The 20,819-nt window shown below is 34.7% G+C and overlaps 1 protein-coding gene across 1 annotated transcript in view; it reads right to left on the bottom strand.

The window, feature by feature from the left end:
• gro (groucho) overlaps nucleotides 1–19,899 on the bottom strand; it is a 65,970-nt gene extending 46,071 nt beyond the window's left edge. Inside the window, exons 1-4 of the mRNA XM_068766399.1 lie at nucleotides 19,633–19,899; nucleotides 14,170–14,267; nucleotides 11,812–11,875; nucleotides 10,930–10,974 (exon numbers count right to left, since the gene is read on the bottom strand). Coding sequence (XP_068622500.1) covers nucleotides 10,930–10,974; nucleotides 11,812–11,875; nucleotides 14,170–14,267; nucleotides 19,633–19,701 — 276 coding nt within the window. The 5' untranslated portion in view covers nucleotides 19,702–19,899. The remainder of the gene's footprint in view (nucleotides 1–10,929; nucleotides 10,975–11,811; nucleotides 11,876–14,169; nucleotides 14,268–19,632) is intronic.
• Between the last annotated feature and the right edge of the window lie 920 nt (nucleotides 19,900–20,819).

Here is a 20,819-nt window from a genome sequence, read left to right as displayed (position 1 = left end):
AAAGTAATATCTAGTCGAGTAATAATCTTACGATATTTTTATAGCAAATCTGTAACATTAAAAATTCAAATAACATATAAAATAATTAAGATACTGTTTTTTTATTCCATAAAACAATTAAAGGAATGGCATGAAAAAAATGTTTCATTTGAAACTGCAGCTTAATCCTAATTGCTTAATCAATTATAGTTAAGCCTAGCTCAATGACCTAAAAAATACGTGGCGCTACCTAGAATTATCAAATATATATTCCTGCACAGTATTGCCGAGTTGATACATGAGATATGATGTTATATATCATAATAGATATTCAAACCAAAATTTCTTACCCTCTAATTTGCAAGAATAACCCATCTATTATAAAGCCATAAGTCTTACACAAGTTCAAAAGATAATCGTTATTCTGTTTTTCTTTAAAATTTTTGAGAATAAAACTCAGTTTCATAAATGAACTCGTGGTAATTGAACAATTAACGATATTAATTCAAAAACTAAATACAGAAAATGAAATAGAGACTTTAACTAACATCAATATAATATCATAATTATTGTATATTTTTAGTTTTATACTTTATTACAAAATCGGAAGTTTAAAGTCGATTAACAATTACAGTAATTTTTTTTCCAGATTATTCGAGACTCTATAATAAAAACAGTATAGAAATATAATGTTAGGAAAATAGTGTTAATCAAAGTGCACAAAGTTTGAGCGTAGTGGCGTCGGCTAGTCCGACGGTGAGGCTTGAAGACTATTTATTCAGAGAGAACGTTTACCGTGCGCTGTTTACAAAGTCGTACAACGTGCGCGGGCAGTGCAAACAGAGCCACCGAACTGCTCCACTACAGAGAATACAGGACCTACCTCGAGAGTTCACATCGACATGCGGCAAACATATTCTTGTATTGAAATTATAACTATTATGCCCTAAATATTACATTCATAATATTGAAGGTGCAATTTAAAGAGAATGATTTCAATAATTTATGCTGATATTTATAACACGTTTTTAAAAGTCATATAGAATCATAAGAATAGTTAACTCCATAGCATTGTGTCTAAAATGTTAGTCGATACATTTAAGGGTATTCACAGAAAGCATATCGCATATTTGAATTGACATACAAAAGTTCCTGGAATTTCATTGTTATAAGTCATGTTGACAGGCTGAATACGTCCACAACGTATGGTGAAGGTACGCTATTCTAGTAATAGCTATAATTCATTATAGATATCCATTAATAATCTCCAGTTACTAAGTGATGCAAATTTAAATTTAAAAGATATTGTACTGTGGTGCTGTATTTTTTATATATCGTTTGAAATTATTTTGTAGCGTTTAATGAGTACGTAATATATTAATATTATAAATAATGCAAAATGGTTAAGCGATTGTTAACTATTACTTATTAACGATTGGATTTTTTTTAAATAAAACAAACTGTTATAAGATGTGAGAAGAGCGTGATCGACGGAAAACCTTGTGATTTTTTAAAATATGTTTTCAAGAAATTACTTAAAGTAAAGTCGCGATTTGAATGAGTATTTAACATGTGATGCATACACATAAAATCTTTTTATAAATTAGATAAGTAAAAGTTAGATATAAGAAGCCATCGCGAAATTAATTTGGTACGAAGAGCCGGGCGGCGTGTATGCGGAGTAGAGTTTGCGGAGACTGTTTACTCTTTACCGTGCTTATTGGGAGCGGCCGACGACCGTGCCGTTTCATGTTTCCATGACAAATCAGACTTGTTAGCAATGTTCTCATACTATTTAATAATTCAAATCATAAATCATAACATTTGTGACTAAAAGTAATTTCATAATTGAGATTACAAACATTCAACGAATATTTAATTAAGTTGACCGTTTTGCTAATTCAAATTATTTATACCGTCGGATTCGTTTTTCTTAAGAGTGTTATTGAAAATTTATGGCGGCAATAAATAGTTTGTAAAGATCTTAGATACTTTGTGGTCTTAAATAAAGATAAAACTAAAACAAATTTAAGTTCTAATAACTTTTATTGGTATTAAAAAGAAATTAACATTAACCCAATGTAAACACAAAGGTACAGTCTAGGCGGCTTTCACCCTGTCTTATCGGATATCTATGGGAGAAATCTGAACGAATCCTGCACTGGACGTGATTAATGATGACTACGATAGTTTACTTTGCAAATCTCCTACTCTCTGATTTAATTTTGGAAAGAAAATTTGAGCGTAGCCCTCTCTATTGCTCTCGGGATGAGACTACAAGTTGATAAAATTAACACTTAATATGGAATTATTTTAGAAAATAAAACAACTAAATAATGTTAGGAAATACTTGTATAAAAATAATTTATTGAATAAAGCAATAAAGCACAAAACGGCGCAGCTAGAGCGTAGTGAAGCGTTGCGGTCAGACGCGACAGCGGCGCGAGGCTCGCCCGGCGACCGCACGCCGCAGGGGCGGTTGACCGCAGCAGCGGCCCGACCGCCCGCCCGCCCGCTAACCGCAGCGATCCCGTCGCCGCTAAGCCGGTCGTGTCCTTACTCGCGATCCCGGCTTTATTCGATACTACAGTTACACTTCTACATAGTTCGTTAAATAAAGTTGTACTTTTACAACTACTACGAGTACACAATATTCACTACCGTTCATAACAAGGTACTTCTAATTATGTGTTAAAACTAGTTCATTTGTCTGACCATTGGAAACATTCTCGTTTAAACGTCCAAGATTATGAAATGAAATTATATACAGAGGAACTAAGCGATGTTATAGTGAATAGAGGCTACAGGCTGATCACAGACCGGCCAGCACAGCATAGGACGTCCACACAACCTTGATAAAATCGTCCTAAGTCGTTGGATACAGGACACTTCCGACAGCTCTCTATTTAAAACGCTAGAAGTTTATATATTAAAATATTTATACTAACGCTTCAGTGACAAAACAATCAATGAAACAATGTTATTTTTTTGTTAAAAACGTGACAGTTATATTATTTAATATTCTTTATTAGATCTTAAACTACAAAATAATATTTAAAATGGTAAAACCAAAAGAAGTCTAATCCACTGTGAGAATTTTTTTTTAAATTGTTATAACCCTAAATAGAGAAATGATTTAAATTTGTATTGCATTAAATTTTTTAAATTACTTTTAATACAATAAAATAATAAAGAATCGGTTATTCCAGGCAATCGCTGCTATTTTTTATTTTTCGAAAATATTTATTCATTATCTTGATTTTTTAAAATCATATACTAATTTTAGAGACCTTCTCGTTGGTTCTTTATTAGATAAGTTGCTTTTGCAAATATTTTTTTATAATATAATTATGATAGTAGACATACATTTTAAGGGCAAGCTGATAAAGATTTCAAAATACTTTTTTAAATCAGACACCTTCAAAATTTTGAATGGTATTTTATAACCAGAATTGTATTAAGATTGTGGTAAAATTAACTATCTTTTAGAAGTAATATAATTTGTACTTGGTGTTTCAAAATAAGAATGAAATAGAAATAAATTTAAAAATAACGATGGAACATAAAATTGATCCCTTTGTTTGCTAAATAAGTATAATTTTATGTGTATGGCGTAGCTCATCCTCTAAATATCCCCCTTTGGCTTTGTTGGCAATGCTTCAATCGGTCGGTCCAATTTTTGTTGACATGATGCGGCATTATTCTGGCAATAGCTTCTTGAATTTAGGCCTCGAGGTCATCCAAAGTGGTTTGCTTATTAGAGTTGTTGTGAAGACTTGACATAGCCACATAAATAATAATCGTGAAGTCAATACGCATTACTGCACCAGTGAATTGATGAAGGTTTGCCCACCATTGACTTTGTCAATTGAGTCGGAATGCCAGTTGCCTTCTAAATAATTTTCAAATATGTTTTACTATACTTACTCAATATCCAATTTTATTTATAAGTTAATTCTATTTTATAGTTTATGTGTAAATATCGATGGTTTAAGTAAATAAAGCTATTTATAATATATATGCGTGTATACATTGTACGTTTTGACGTAATTTCGTGCGTCCTGATAAATTTAATGTAAATCTTCCTCATAATTACTTACCTATCACAAGATTATTAGATTAAATACGAAATGTAATCTCTATTAAAGATATAAAACAGATAACATGTTTACTTCAGTGTTTATATTTTATAATTTTGGCTATTTATTACTTAATTTTTAATTGTATTATATCGTTAATTGTATTATCGGTTTTTGCGTCGTCTTTAAGATCGGTCGTAAAATATAATACTATAATCGCGTATCAGTCTAATATTATCAATACTTGTATGGTTAAGAATGCGCTACACTAGCTGAAAAATGTAAAGTACCGTAATGGCTCAAGGGTGTGCGCCCCTCCTATTTAGTACCCCTTCAATCATTTGTGTCGTTTTGTATTCGTAGACGGGTCCGCTGATACACAACAGCTGTACTATTTTGTAACTTGTTACAAAAAAATAATTGTATCTTGTAACCTTTATAATTAACTACTGTTAGTTAATTGAGTGTTAAGTTCGTGAAATTACGATATCTATTACATGTTATAATTAAAACAGAATTTAAAGAACACGTTATATTATTTGCAAATATAAAAGTGGGAACGGTTTACTGTTACATTTGGTAACATTAAATATATGTGCAGTAAGTATTGGTTTCGGTCGTAAAGTTTAATTTTGAATACTTACGCAAAGGAACAATGCTAATGCGGCTGCTTAACATTCGGAGGGCGCGCGAGCTGCATTTTTACGGAGTATTAGAGTGAATGTAAAATGAGTGAGTCATAGGCGCGTAGTTTACGAGTCGAATAGAAATCGTCTGCTTTGAATGAGGAGTCAAGGAGCGGACCGGGCGTACATTATTCATGAGCGCCGTTTCACGCCCGACCGCCGCCCGGCATCGGCGCAAACTGTTTCGAAATCAATATCCGTGTCTCAATCAGTGCAATTAAGGCGGCCCATCCGATGGAGGCCGTATTCATTGTAATTAGATTCGCGCCGTCGCCGCCGGCTGCTCCCGCTGAATAAACTCTATACGACCGCAATAATATTCTCCCTGCGGGAGCGACGAACGAGCAGGGAACGACGTTCAAAATAATGGTTCATATTACTTTATACTTTCATTATCAATTTTTTCAACAAATGGAATTATATCAGACAAAACATCATCGTCAGGTCTTCGTTGAATTTACTTTTATATTCGCTTCATCAATATAAACTGGCGTGGCAACTGTTGGTAACGATCTAGATACTTGCCAGTGCCAGCTTACGGAATAAAGCAGCAAGGTTCAGGCTTCCTCAAAAAGATAGCCACGATAGCTGATCGTGCGTTGCCTGATTCAGTGACTTCCCGCGACTGTCGTCGGTCCATCTAGACCGTACTATGCACGTCAGAACCTTTCTATCTCAAAGGCCGATTTTGGTTTTACGAGCGATAAGTAAAATAGGTACGACATGTGTAATTATGTAAAACAAAATGACAAGAATTCGATAAAAGAGGAAGTTTTAAGAAAAGCCATTTCAGTTGTTTAATCACAGTATACGTACGTCATAAGTTGGTAATAAACGGGACGGAGATTGCACGTGAAACATTCTTCTATGAAATATTACGAATGCATTGTCCGGACGAAATTAATAATGGCATGGGGGACGTGCGCCCTATTTTTTCACATGGCGTCCCCATATCAATGCAGGGACGGAATTTGAAAACACAATTAGAGTTAATACAGAGGTGATTGTTGGCGAGGGTCGACGGTGAGGGGTTACGGCAAATCCTTTAATTTGGCTCCCCGATCAAATAATAAAGCGGAGGGGCAGCGAGCGATATCGCGTTCAGTGGTTTTATTGCAAGCGCCATCTGCCGTACGCCCGGGATGGAGAGATAATTTCCCTTTTAAAGCGGAGGGGCGACGGAGCGTTCATTGTGAGTTGTTGGGTTCATTTAGACAATTCACAGCGCTGTATACGTCTGTAGATGTAGGAGATAGCGCGCCCATTATGCGGGGCCCCTGGCGACGGCCTGCACGCCGACGTGAACACTCAACAGTTATAATTTGATAAGGCACGTCACACGCCACAATGCGCACTGCGAGCGCCTAAAAACCTTCTCCGTTAATAAATATTGTTCATTCGACATGTTCAGACTGAATGTTCATTATCTAAATTCAATTCGGGAGTATTTTGATGTAAACATTTAGGTTAATCGAGGATAATCTTGATTAACGATTATGTTTTATAGTGTAGGTGTGTGTAAACATAATCTATGCTTTATCAATATCAAATTAATACTTAGATTAGTTAGCCGTACTGTAATAATAAGAAATGACAAAATATCATTGTCATATTCAAAAAAGATTATATTCGGGATTTCACCTATCTATTATTTAAGTATTAAATGTGAAAGATATAATGCAACAGATAATACATGGGCAGGGGACAGCGTGGCAGGCGAGCGAGCTCACGGTTCTGTAATTACAATTACCGCGTAGTCGGCGAGTAGTTGCGCGACAGCCGGGAGCTCGGTCGAAAACAAACAGGATTAAAGCGAGCCCCGCATCCCCTGTTGTTTCATTATAAATAGTAGCTAAGCGGATCGGGCACGTGCAATGTTTTTATCATCGAGAGCCGGCGGGTGCGTTGTGGACGCAACCCTAATGCAAGGGTAAACAGACCTCCGCCCTGCGTATGAATAATTTGAACATCGCAGCCGGGGACAGGCGGCGTGGAATCGCAATATCCCGTAAATTATTTAATTATACAGACAGGCCTCAATTTGGAATTATAAGCGGAATCGTTCAATTTACTTTTACGATTGAATTTCGAGATAAACTTATAATACTCGTGACAGCGGCGATCTTTCACTCGATTATTACCAGGTGAATTGTTTTGTATTACATCTAGGCGTACGAGTTGATAATACTTTACAGTTATTAGCAACCATTAAAATTATGTAGTTAGGTGAGAGTACTTTTGCAAGTGTTTGTTATAGTAGGTTAAATGTAATGGCTTTAAAAATGAGACTTTAGTGTCGCGTGGACACCGTTCAACGATTGTGGAGATACGCTATTAAAAAGGTAGTGTAATCAATTTGGTCTATAACTGAAACTGTAGTGGCAGTAGTTCCTTTATACTTACACACTTAATATCTTTTAAGGAATCTACCGCAGACGGCCGGTATCGATACGGCAATCAATACGATAATTAGAGGAACAAACGGTCCGACTATTCACTAAAGATAGTCTATTGCTGTCAAGCAAAGAAGATAGTTGAAAAATGTAAGATTTAAATCAAAATAAAGCTTCAGTAATAGCAGCATCGGCATTGGCAACAATAAAGATGGTACGTATTTTGTAAAGGAATCGTCCTTTTTGAACGCCGTGAAAGTTTGAACCGTAGGAGGGTGGAGCGTCGGACGGTCGTAAAACAACAAAGTGTTTCGTCGACAGCCCGCTGGGCTCGACCCGTATTGTGCAGCCCTTTTGTGTCGCCCTGACTCCCGGGAAACCATTGTTAACAGTTATAATATACTTTTAGACGCGTTGTCTTACAAATCATTTATTGTATATTGCACTGTTGTGACTAACTCAAGTACCATGTACAAAATTTATTTTCTATTACTTTACCTTTTGTACAAATTATAATAAAATCAGAAAGTTGTTATTAACCAGAATATTGACGCTGTAAATGTAAATTGCCTATTATCTTATTACACATCTAGTTGACTTTGGAACGAACTTTCACTGGTGGCATTTGGATAGAGCCTAGCCTAAGACCTCTTTTAAGGTAGAGAAGCTCGGGCGATTCTAGTCTATACTTATCTATTGTAGCTTAAATAAGCTATCAAATTTAAAAATTAATAGAATGCTTAATGATAGTTTATTAGTCATAAACACTTTGCATTTATTGAATACTCAATCAATTATATGACATAATAAACACATCGATAAAATAGAATAATCAATGTAACTCGTTTAATTAAAAACATAGTTCGTTTAATTTTAATGCATGTGTGTATTTAATTGACGGGTACAATAACAGCAAGGTTAAAACGTGTTATAACGTATCAGAGATATAAACACAGGTATCGTATCGCATCGTACACGGTAATCGTGTACGTGAAAGTTCGCCGGAGCGTGAATAATGAGGCAGCCAGTGTGCGGAACAATAACGCGCCGTGTCGATACAGGCACAAAGACGCAACAATCAATTCACGCCATAAGTAGGTGTAATTCGGCACGGTCCGGCCACGGTCCGGCTGCGCTCCGGCCCCGCGACTAACAAAAGAAAATCTTAGCAATTAGTCGTCGCTAGAAAGAGCGGAAAACGGGCGTTAGGCGCGGTCACGAGGCCCGATGCGATGCGGTCACGCCGCCAACGCGCTAAACTAAAATAGACTTTATTCCATAAAATTTACACAATATTGTTCTTGCCTCAACTGATTTTGTTTCTTTTATTCGAATCTCAAAGGTTTGAATGAATTTAAAGTTTGATCTTGGAAATTTTGTAAGGTAAACAAACTTTAAAATGTTATCTATCTATACATTTACACCGTGCACTGACTCGCTACGATATATCTGGCACTATAAGGCAGACTATTTCTTAGAAATATTTCTTTTTCCGAATAGAGGTAAACTATGAAAGCATTTTTGGGAATCCCACCCGCTAAGGGGGCTGATCGGAATAGCTCTCATAGGTATAAATTTGGCTAAAATACTTTTTTGTTATTTTTAAAATTGCCAAAAATAGATTATATGGAATAAAACCCACAAAATGCGGAGAGGGTGCGTTTAAAATAAATTAAATACTCCAAATGAACTTAAGGTTTTCGTACATACGAGGGCTGGAGTGACCAATCTAATAATTATGTACAGTCAATCATTCGGAATTGACTATTGGAACGCACAACAAAACATTTTTATTGAATGTTGAGCCGTCACGCAATCGCATTCACAAAAGCACGCACTATGCAAGGAAAAAACTTAAAAACATCTCTCGTTGTGCCATTATGCTACAACGATGCGGGGTGCAACAAAGAGGAGGGGTACATTTCTGATTCTCGCTCGACTAAGCGTGTTAAGTGCTAATGTAATAATCCATTACAATGAAGCGCAGCAGTGTACGCTAAATAGCGCATTCGAGCGTTCAACAGCAGTGCCGCCATCTGTCCGCCACAATGGCAAACAATGCTCCCTTCTAAATCACCCTCGCTGGTTCGCTGGCCCTGTGCAAACATTGCGCAGCGATGCCCAAGCCCTGTATAATTTTATGGACGCTATCATCAATATTACATGAAGACCGGTGTAATGCGCTTCTTAGTCTTACGCGAACAAAAATGGGTTAATCATTTGTACCAACGCTGTGTTTTTTCACTGTTATCCTTACAATTTTAGTTAATACAATTGATACCAAAACTTATTACAACATTATTATCATGTCAGCCTATCGACGCTCTGCAAGGCATAGGCCTCCTGCAAGATCGTCACGATGACCTTGTGATGCCCGTATTGATCTTTAATTGTTTTGATCATTGATCGATGATCTTGACTGCGTAGTCGGTAGTTATAATACAATAAAATTTAGAAAATTGAACTTGTATGTATTGCCACATCTAATATAAATATGCTATACTCACTTGTTAACCTTTTTTCTTCCATAAAAAAGATGAGATTAAATAATATTTTGAGAAGGAGCAAAATGATTTTGTTTTTGCTTTGAGGACGTGTTAAAGTACGGTTATTACTAAAAGTGGGGTTCTCGCACGCCGGCCGAGGAGCGTAAAATCAACAGATTACTGAGGAACCCCCGGGGGTCACCCCTGCAGCGAGGGACCACGGCGCATAACAGTCATATCTATTCGTTACGTACCCTATTGTTACCCTGCGGTTAGGGTTGTCGAGTGAATGCAAGGGATTTGAAATTCAACATTGCCGTTAAACTAAGCTATTAAGATAGTAAAGCAGGTAGTTGAAGGTTTATTTGTCAAGTGGGCAAGTCCATTGCATTGCATTGTAGTGTATTTTTTTACACTTCTTTTTATTATATTTTTAATCAATATTTAATTGTTCACTGAATATGGCGTTCGAGTTATTGCGAAGCGGTTAGATGTAAGAAGTTTTTAAATAATGCTAATTGTATTCATTGATTCATGTAAGAAACATTTGTCGCAACCATGAAAAGGATCGTTTTATGAATTCCCTTAAGCGTCCCTAACTAAAAGATATATTTTGTTCGCTTCAGTCGCTCACCCTGAGGGGAGCTTGTTCAGAGTTTCCCCCCTATCATATTTCGATCATAACGTAGTGTATTGAAATAAACGCCATCACAACATTTCTCTCTTGCCGCCAACAACTTCTATTATAAGGTGAATTATTTTTGTTTCGGGTATTTGTGTTTTATCCCTACCCTATGCTCTTGATACTTTATCGCAATTAATCTAGTGGAATTATAGTGTTTTACACTTTCGTGTCGTAACATACATAACATTTCTATTATTTTGTAGAACCTATTAACGCGTTTTTTATTTTTTACTGTGAAACGCTAAAATCCTCTGCAGAAACATACACCCGAAACCTTTAGTAGTGATCATCTACTTTAAAAGAGGTTTGGTTTATTTTGTTTTGAACACTTATTTGTACAGCTTAGCTTACACATTGTTACTTTTGTATTGAATTGTTAAAAGGTATTTATTTTGGGTGCCACCCAGAGCGGAAGCTTTCATTTTTATATTATAAATTAAAACAGATAATTTAATTATATGAATATAGATTAACGTAAATAAGTTATATAAAATTTTATTATATTTTGGCTAAGATTTTATCGTTAGCGAAATGTGGAAACATTTTGGTTCCTACGGGAGGACATGTCTACATGAGTAATCTGCGATTAAAATTAAAATGCAGTGGGAAATTCTTACGTACCTGTTTGTGCATTTCCACATTGAGCCCGTACGACATTTCATAGTACTGAAACATAAATGGCACAAATTAGTTGGTGCACGACGCGTAAATGTGCGTGTATGGTGTTGGCGCGGATTAGTTTCCACAAATCGTTGGGGGCAAGTGACTAAACATCCGCAGCACTGTTTGGAAGCCCGCCAGAAGTGATTCCGACACATAAAAATGCTTGCGAGAATTTCCTCTAGAGCATATTAAAATAAATTGCAAGCGATTTGGCAACACTTAATCGTGATTCATATCTGAATGGTAGCAACATGCGGGACTGAGAGCCCGCCAAATGTCTACTCTTTTTATGTTGAATGTTGCTAGTTATTGCGGCTAGCGTTCCACGTATCAGTTTTGTTATTCTTTCCGATTTCAAAATTATAATTTAGTTATAAACAAACATTATTTTGTCTTTATAAGCGCGTTTAACTTTATTTATTACACATGAATTGTATGCCACTTAAGTAATTAAATATAGTTAACAGCATTAACTACGGTTAATTTTTTTCAATAAGTACTGTTTATACTCGCCATAAATGTTTATTTAAGTTCAAGGTGCGGTGACAAACAGCACGAAACGACGTTAAAACGGCACGTTGCTTGTGTATAATTCATTGGATAATAATTACACAGGAACGTATAAGGATAAGGACAAGCAATATTTCATTATGAACGGCCGCTGGAGGAGGTTTTCACATTGCACACACATTACTCACGTCAACCGTTGTCGCTTAGTATTGCTGTGAGCGGAGAATGGACTGGACCAATTAATATATTGTACTATTAACACTGAAGGCAGGTAGGTGATGTAAAAATATTTCTCACTAATTTTCATTTTAAATTTTTTATTTTACTTACCATAACATAATGTCTCTGTATTTCGATTTTTTCACTAGCCAGCTTCTCGCATTCTAATTTTAAACTGTAACAATAAATAACAAAGGTTATATCGATTTATATATAGGAGATCTAATTGTTCATTGGATATGATTTTCGTATTATTGGTAAATAACGTCAGTCCCCTAGCATTACAGTTTAGCCGGGTTTGAAGTGACAGAGGATTAAGTGTTTAGCCTAGCATGCGTAAGCCTTTTTAAGAGTTGGATTGTGCTGTTATTTATTTTGGAAGACCTCCATGTTCTTAGATGACTTAGGCAGTCATTCTATGGGTACATATTGGATCTAAGAAAAACTTTGACAAGAATTGATGACGAGTGAAAGTAAAAATGATTGCCTATTGGCGTAATGATAGCGGTAAGACGTAACATATGCCGTAATGAACGTTAATAATTAATCTTAAAGATTCGACCTTCACCTAATAGTAGTACATAGTGTAAACATATCGTAAAATTAATTTCAACGTCTTCAGTATCTCAACAAAAAAATTTAAGATATAAAAAGCTACGTATAAACATTTAACCCTTTCCCTGCGGAACGCCAAAAATGAATTACTCTCTCAGCTATTTATCCATGATAGGGGAAAAATTTATGTTTTTGGTTTGTATTTGGGTATGTGACAAAATACCCGCACAGGAAGCGTATGCAGCGGCGTTGGTAACCAACAAATTAATTACCGTAATCATGTAATTATTGACACGATAATGTAAAACAACTATAAGCTGTTCGCTGAGAGAAAGGGTCTATAGGCGAGCGCCAAAAGGCATTGTTCGCAGCGAAAGGGTTAAATTACTTAAAATATATATGAAGCTTGTTATAATAAAAATAATTGTGGAACATCACTGAAATAACTAACACTTATACCTTTATAAATATATACATAATAAATGTTTAGAAAAATATTTAACAAGAAATACTAAATGAAATTAAAACATGTTCATAACAGAACTGAAATTCCAAAAAAAAAATGGCAATGTACATTTCCACAAAAACATTTATGTCAATACGAAAACATAATCCGATACAACAAATAGCCATTAACAAAGCTTTCGATGCTTTGTTTGAGCGGCCCTTGAGGCATAACAAGATAAGGGGTTTTTAGCGTTGTGTGCAACTCGTTTATAGATTATTACTTTTTCTACCGGTCTACTTTTTTGTACTCTTCAGTAACAAATGTGCTCTTTTTTCGTATTTTCTCCAAATTTTAGTTACCTATTTCTAACTATTTACTTTAATTGTATTAAATGAAAGTTTGTACAGAGCCCATAAAACACAAGTTCATTCCTACTATCGGAGTAACATCACTCTACATACCAGTGCATAATCTGTACTATAAAATTAATAGTATTTTTTACAAAAATAAATTTAAAAAAATGTAAAATCTATGCTGTATGAAAAGAATGTCGCGGACCTAAAATTCATTTGATTATCATCAGATATTGGATATTTACTATCGGATGCATATTTACTCTAACCTATTATGGAAAGAACGTTTATTAAACCAGAATACATATGGAAGAATAAAACACTTGCTTGCGACTCCGAAATATTTTTCTTAGATATTTCATCTATTCACTATTAAATTGGAGCCTTCATAATTTCTTATTTAAAATTAACTTAAGGACAGAATGTATCCGAATATCTGATCTTTCTTTGTTGTAAATTATCGTTTCACAAAATTTATATCCGATAATTGTTTTTATGAATAGACACAGTAGTCGAGTAGATAATTAGTAGGATTTTACTCAAAGTTAATTTAAAATTTTAAAACAATTGCTGAAACAGCTATCAATTTTGTTCAGCTAATAAATGTCAACGATTAAAAATCATTCCTTCCTTTTACGCACATAAAAACTAGGCAAAGAAAAAAGTTACAAACAAAAATTTCAATTTGTCCTAATTGTTAAATTAAAAACCACTTTAATGTGTGTGTGTGTGTGTGTGTTTTAAATGATTAAACATATAGTAAATGTCCTTTGATATTATCACTAAACGAAACTTTAGAAATAAAAAACAAGCCACAATAACATTTATACCGTGTTCATGGAATTATAGGTAATGTGTAATTTCGCATGTACCCAACAAGAAAGGGAAACCAATTTTAGCCGATTTAGAACGTTTTGCCCCTTAAATGTTATACTAAAATGATGAATTTGTGATAACAAATTCTTCTTCTCATCTTTTCAGCTGATACACGCCCATTGCAAGGCATAGACCTGCCCCAGTGATCGTCACGATGACCTGTATAGCGCTGCTCGCATTTTAATCATATAGCAAGAAGTCCCTTAAATATTAACAAGTGTTTGAATTAATACTCACTTGTGATATTGCGCTTGTAAAAAATTAAATTCTTCTTTTATTCGATCACAGGACTCGCCCACGGTAAATTTGATAGGCTGCCCAGGCTGTGGAGGGCCCTGTATGAAGAAAAGAATAAATATGTTAGAAATCATTAAATTATAAATTGACATTATTACAAATATAAAATGAATAGATTGTAAATTATATTAAATATACTTTATTTACTTATTACTTATTAAATCTGTAGAGGTAAGGTGAAACATAAATACCTGGCACACTTTCAATTTACTAGACTCTTTTATATAAACAAGAGAACAAAAACGACGTTTAAGGTTTCATAAGAAAGAATTATTACACTAAAATAACTAATTTAATTAAAGGATCTTTTACGCGAACTAGATATAATTTTATTTTGCAAAGTTTTGCAGTAGCTTTGTTTCAAGGAACTCAACATTTTTTTATTTCTTTTGAATTTGTAGATTTAATGAATATGTATATATTTCTAAATAATAATATTTTACTTTGGCACTTTGAGGCTACATTTAAAACTTACTCGATCGTGTTAACAAATACCGTAATGTTAATTAACTCAATTTCTTATTTTTGACATCGTCAACCGTTTTTAATATGAACCAAATTTAAATATTATTCAACTATTTTAAGTGGTAATAAATTGTTGTACAAATAAATAACCGATCCATTGCTTCCACAGCATGTGAAATAAGGAAGAAGCTTAAAACAAAACAAGAATTACACGCATCCTAAATTACCGTAATACAAATTATCCTTTAATGACCATAATTCGGTGTGAGGCACGATTAATAAAAAACAACGGCGACCGCTCACCTCTTAACATAAAAATGAAGCAACACGAACACGCGAGTAATAATAAAGTAAAAAATAAAAAACCAACTCCATAATAAGAAGCAGGAAAATAAAAATAAAGCGAGGAACAGAACAACACACGGTCGCCGGGAGGCCGGGCGGCAAAAAATAAATAACCGTCGCCCGCCGGCGCGCGGGCAACAAACGGACTTTAAAAATAATAAAAGGAGCGTAAATAAAAGCGTAAAAGGAACTGGCGCGGCGTGTAGACGTTGTAAATGGAGCTGCGGACAATCGAGCCCGGGAAAAATGCGCCCGAGAATTTAGTGAATGTAACCGCCGCGGAGATGGCTGCGGTCGCTCACGCCCGCTCGCACTCGACAACCGGTGCGTGCGACCGCACCCTGCGTCGGAGAAATTATTGCTTCTCAGTGACGCACTGCAACGCACTCCGCCAGTTCCACCAGCGGACCAATGGAAATTGATAACTCTGAGCAATTAGTACATTCTCAGAGCGATTATATTTTATTACAACAACTCTTGTTAATTATTAATTCGCCTCAGTCGTTTCTTTATCTCTGAAGGTCGTGTTGTGTTCGTTTTGAAACGCATTCGCGGAATCAACGACAAACGCTTTTCCTGCCATCATTATACTGCTCTATTGCCACTGCAATAGAGCAGTATAGACGACTTGATCAGACCAGCGAGAAGGTAATCCACGTGGACTTCTACCTACTTCTACTTTCCATGAAATCAATAATTTTTCGAATTCATTTATTTGTTTACGCTCGATAGCGCCAAAATATAGAACCCATAGTAATATACTGGGGAGAGCCTTAATCATAAGTTATAATTGTACATTAATAACAATAAAACTCTAACTGCAATTTTTATAATACGTTGCATATTGACAGCGAGTTATATGCAATCCTTTGTCTCAGTAAACACGTGGTCTTGTAATTGAAAGCCCACTTGACGTCGTTCTCTACAAGTTTATTTTATCATACTTAATGGAACCCTCATAAAAAAGACGTAGCCTTATTTTATAAAATAAAACAATATTAGTCATCTTTATTATGTCTTATCGTCGTTAATACTTTACAAGCTTATCATTTACATACTTAGGTCTTAAAAATTTAAACTGCATTAACAAAATAAATGATGTTGACATTTGTAAACGTTGTTATTTACAGTGAGAGAAAGCAAGGTCTGTGCTGTATGATAAAAGTAAAATATTTGGCCATTATAAATGACATATTCAATAAATAGCACACTGAATGACTTTCAATAAAAAATAACAACGTTTAAAACTTCTTTAATACTTAATCCAAATAGATCGCAAAAAACAACCTACGACAATAGAATAAAGGATGTCCAAAAAAATCCCATAAATTATCACCGAAAAGGTCAAATTAAAATACAATGAGGAGTTTTTGAGTGGCAGTATTATGCAGGCCCGGATGAAAGGCCCGCATACATCCACGACCGCTCGTAAGAACAAAACTTAAACAGAATGCGTTTAAACGGATATAAAAAGAAATATGTACGTGTTCTCATTTCCAATTATTGAATACGTCTGCCCACGTCTACCTGTTCGAGGCGTCTCTGAGCCCGGGCCTTCTTTTGTTGGAATCCCAATACTAAATTTGGAAAGAATGAATGAACGGAATTTGATAGAATTTTTGATTTACTTTTTGTACGGAGTCAAGCTGAAAACTTTTTAATTTATATTCCGAGAGATGTCTGTAACCTTTTTTAATTTGTATATATTTTTTTTAATACATATTCATCCGTAGTGGCTACATCTACATCTGTGGCAGTGCATGGGGCACATCCCGCGTGTAACCGATGGCCGTTGGGACCGTAAGGTTCTCAATTAGCGACCATAAAGATCGCGAAAAGGCACAGGGTGCGTACAGTGTAAGACGCGATATTTGGGTGACGCCTATGCTTTTCAGGAGGCCTCTATCGGGTGCTACGATGATGATGGTACACAAAAAAACATAAGTTTTAACTAAGGCTTTATTTTATTTTTAGTGTGATTCGTGGAAAACACAAGAGATCGATGTCAACTGTTAATTAGCGATATTAGAGAGCGGCACGAAAAGCGTACACAAGCTCTGCAGCAAAGCAAACAGCTAAACACCATTCGCACTTACAAATCAAACAAGCGTACACAAATATTTAAACACGGAGATTGCCTCCTTAATGTACGACCCGGCGTTAAAACTTTTTAAGCTAATTTATGCCAAATTCCAATCGGATTAGAGCTCATAAAACCATTGACACGGTTGTTATTTATTGCTTTTCGCAGTGGGTGAAGCAAAAGATGCCAGAACTAATATAATATATGGGCAATAACAAAAAAGATTTTGTTTTCCGAGAAACACTGCTACTGCCCTTCCATCACGTGTCAGATTTATTTTAAGCTTTTGTAATTTGTGAGTTTTCCTTATTATTTATATATTCATTAAATTTCTATGGCGAATTAGATGAACTTTATATAGTAATTAACAAGTTCCCAAAATAACTTTATAGTATAATAAAAAGGATTGATTCAATATAGGTGTAAATGATCTAAAACTTTTGCTGAAAAATAAGCTATTCACCCTTTTAAAAGGTTTAACATATTTAACCGATCATCACGTTGCCTCTAGGTGAATGAATTGGTGGCATCCTGATTATGACGAAGTGCTGTTGGTATACTCCAAATGCGTTGTTTGTACAAACTGATACGCGCTATCTAGCTTACAAATGTCGGGAATTATTTTTGGCCGAGCATTGACTCAAGCACTTCACTTATCAGATTAGCTCTGATACGTAAATCCATTTCATCTACAAGATACATTTTCATAGATAAATTTTGACTTATCACTTGATAATAACACAAAGATTTTTACACAATGTTTTAATTACAATTCTGAATTTTAAGAACTTAATAACAACTCGGTCAAACGACCGAAATTTTTGGAACAGGAAATTTACTAATGAAAAATTATTTTTTGCACACAATTAAAAAAAAAAACTAAATTGACTGGATCGTTTCATGTTTTTACACGTTGGGTTGAATTGTGACGTAAAAGTATCAAAAGTGACGGAATCTCAGTAAGAGGAAACGGTTATTTGAAGAGCGGTGGGACGCCGAGGCGTTTGTTCCTAGCGGTAATTCCAACACTCAAATATTGACTACGAGCCGAGTGCCTAGGACGCGACACGGATTCTGAGCAAACACATGAATAGACATTTACATTAACACCCTCTCTACCTTCCCTCTCTCCTCATTCTCTCCTTTCATCTCAAGGCATATATTAAAATATTTAAATTTCTTTTTTTTTAATATAAATTTTAGACTTTTGAGAAAAAAAACATCTCAATGATTTGACGGTCAATTGTCATTCTAAAAAGTGTTTAGTATTATATGTCTTGTGTGCATTCATTCTATAAATATTTTGAAAAGTAATGCGTGTATACTTCTGTAGGCGGGAACACGTTATTAGTGCATTATTATTAATTTTTACATAGAACTTTCTTTTTGCCACTGTATCTTTCTCTATAAATAAATTGATGTATTATGTCCTTCAACATAAAATGTAACTTTAATAGGCATAAAGTTTACTGGAAATTTCTCAACTATGGCTGCAATCAGTCGTAAAAATAAAACTTAACAAATACAATTATGTAATGTATATTTTTAGTGAAAGCTTTTATTTGCGTTATAACATAAATTTATCATTAATTGCCTAATAATTACGCCATTTGTAAAAATCATTTTAGATGTGATTTAATATTATTCAAATGGATGTCAGTGGCTTAACCTAAACTACTTTATAATTAACACAAATTCTGTAATGCGTTTTTTATTGTTAATGCAATTAAATTTTTAAACAACAGGCTTCTTTATATACTTTTCATTATTAATAATTGTAAACACAGTTAATGATGTTATTTATTACGTTTTATTTTTATTATTAAACCATTTTTACTGTTATGAAATCTACGAACTTATTATAAATCTTGTTTTTTATAACGCTATAAAGGTCGGAAAATTAAAAAAAATATAAAAGTATAATAGTTAATAAATACAAACAACATCAAAAATTTCAATTAACTACTATTGAATTTTCGTATTAATAGATTATTATTGAAAATTATATTACTCAAAAATAAAATAGTATTTGTAACGGTTTCAATCTGCGGTTTGTTAGCCGTCGGAAAACGCCAGATGCGTTGCGGCTTGCGGTTATTTACATAGAATTAATACAACTCCTATAGTTAATGTGTTAAAGATCAATATGGAAGTCTCATTACGTGCACAACTCTGATTAAACATTAGATCATGCCAATGTTTTCCTCAAACGTTTTAAAATACTATGTGATGAATTTACTACAAACATGTGCGTCATTTAAATGTGTTAGCTAAAGTAATTACAAGGGTACACACAACTATATTTCTGTTATTAAGAGTTAATATTGTTAACACAGAATACTTTCTAAAACTGTTGCTGATATTTGAAGAGTAAAGACTACATTCGCTAACAATATGAGGCGACCGCTCATGTGTCTTAATAAAGTATTAATTGAACAGGCGTCTCGACGAGTTTCTGGTAATTTTGAATAAACATGACCGAGTACAAGAAATGTCCCATCGACGCTTACCGGATGTCTAGCGGCCGCCACGGCAGCAGCGGCTGCGGCGGCGTTCATTGCGCCCGCGCTCGGATACATCCCCGCGTCAGACACACGCGGTCATCGTCTTTACTGCACTAATAAAAAACAAAACAGCACAGCACACACTCCACTGCACTTATCATACACAAGTAGCACGCACCTATGTCTCGCGGTCAGTCACTCGCGTCTCGTTGAAAAATAAATGTAAAGACGACAAACGTCAGCCGTACACGAAGGCTGGAAGCAAACTAAACGCGCTGCGGGGGGATCGCCCCCTCTTCCCCGGTTCTCAGCCTCCTCGGCACCCTTCGCATGCCGCTGCCATACATATTTTCTCCACTCGAATTTTTCGCCGACTATCTTCATGTTTGAGGAATACTTAAGCGAATCGGAGATATGTACTTTCTAATAAAACCGTAGTATTTGTTTGTACACTACGAAGAAGTATCATTGTTTTAAGAATTAGTTTTCTGATCAAACTTTTTTCTTACGTATTATAAAATATTTTTGTAAGAATTTTTCTCATTTATGGTTATTAACTACCAATATTTTTGTACTTACTGCAAACGGTATAAAAGTTTTGCTGTTTTAAAGTTGTATTAAGGGAAAGCCTTTCCCGGTAGCCGCGGCATAGGAATTTCGATAGTTTTTACAAATAATGGGACATAAGATTGATTTATGTTACAAGTTTGCCTATGTCGATTTTTTGCTTATTTTAAAGAACACAATACATAAACAATTGCAGTGTGATCGATGATTACTGTATTTTATTCATTCTCAAAACCATTCATGTTAAAACATAATCTAAGAGTATTTTATTTTGTCGATTGTGTTGTGTATATTTGTCCCAGTTGTTTATATTCTTGTATGAATTGTAACCGTATTTAAACGAAACTTGATTGATTATGTAGCTATATCAATTTCCTAAGATAAGTAAGGAAACACTGACAATTACTAACTTTCTTACTGCCTTTCTCCAGAAGCCTCGTACCAATATAAAAAATTCTGTTTTATTTATTCGGTAGGGTAATTTTGAATAAACGAGAACGCTTAATTACGGTCCGTTGAACACGATATTTGAAGATATAGTTAAGTAAAAAAAACATGTTATTTCATGTTTATTCATGGCAGGCGGTTGTCTGAATCGTTTTACCTAATATATGTTATCATATTTG

Source organism: Battus philenor, unplaced genomic scaffold, assembly GCF_028537555.1.
Source record: "Battus philenor isolate CCGP_79_NKW_IND1 unplaced genomic scaffold, ilBatPhil1.0.hap1 SCAF_21, whole genome shotgun sequence".
In the NCBI taxonomy this organism is placed as follows: domain Eukaryota; kingdom Metazoa; phylum Arthropoda; class Insecta; order Lepidoptera; family Papilionidae; genus Battus; species Battus philenor.
Note: the sequence above shows the minus strand (reverse complement) of the source record. Positions and strands in the feature narration are given on the sequence as shown.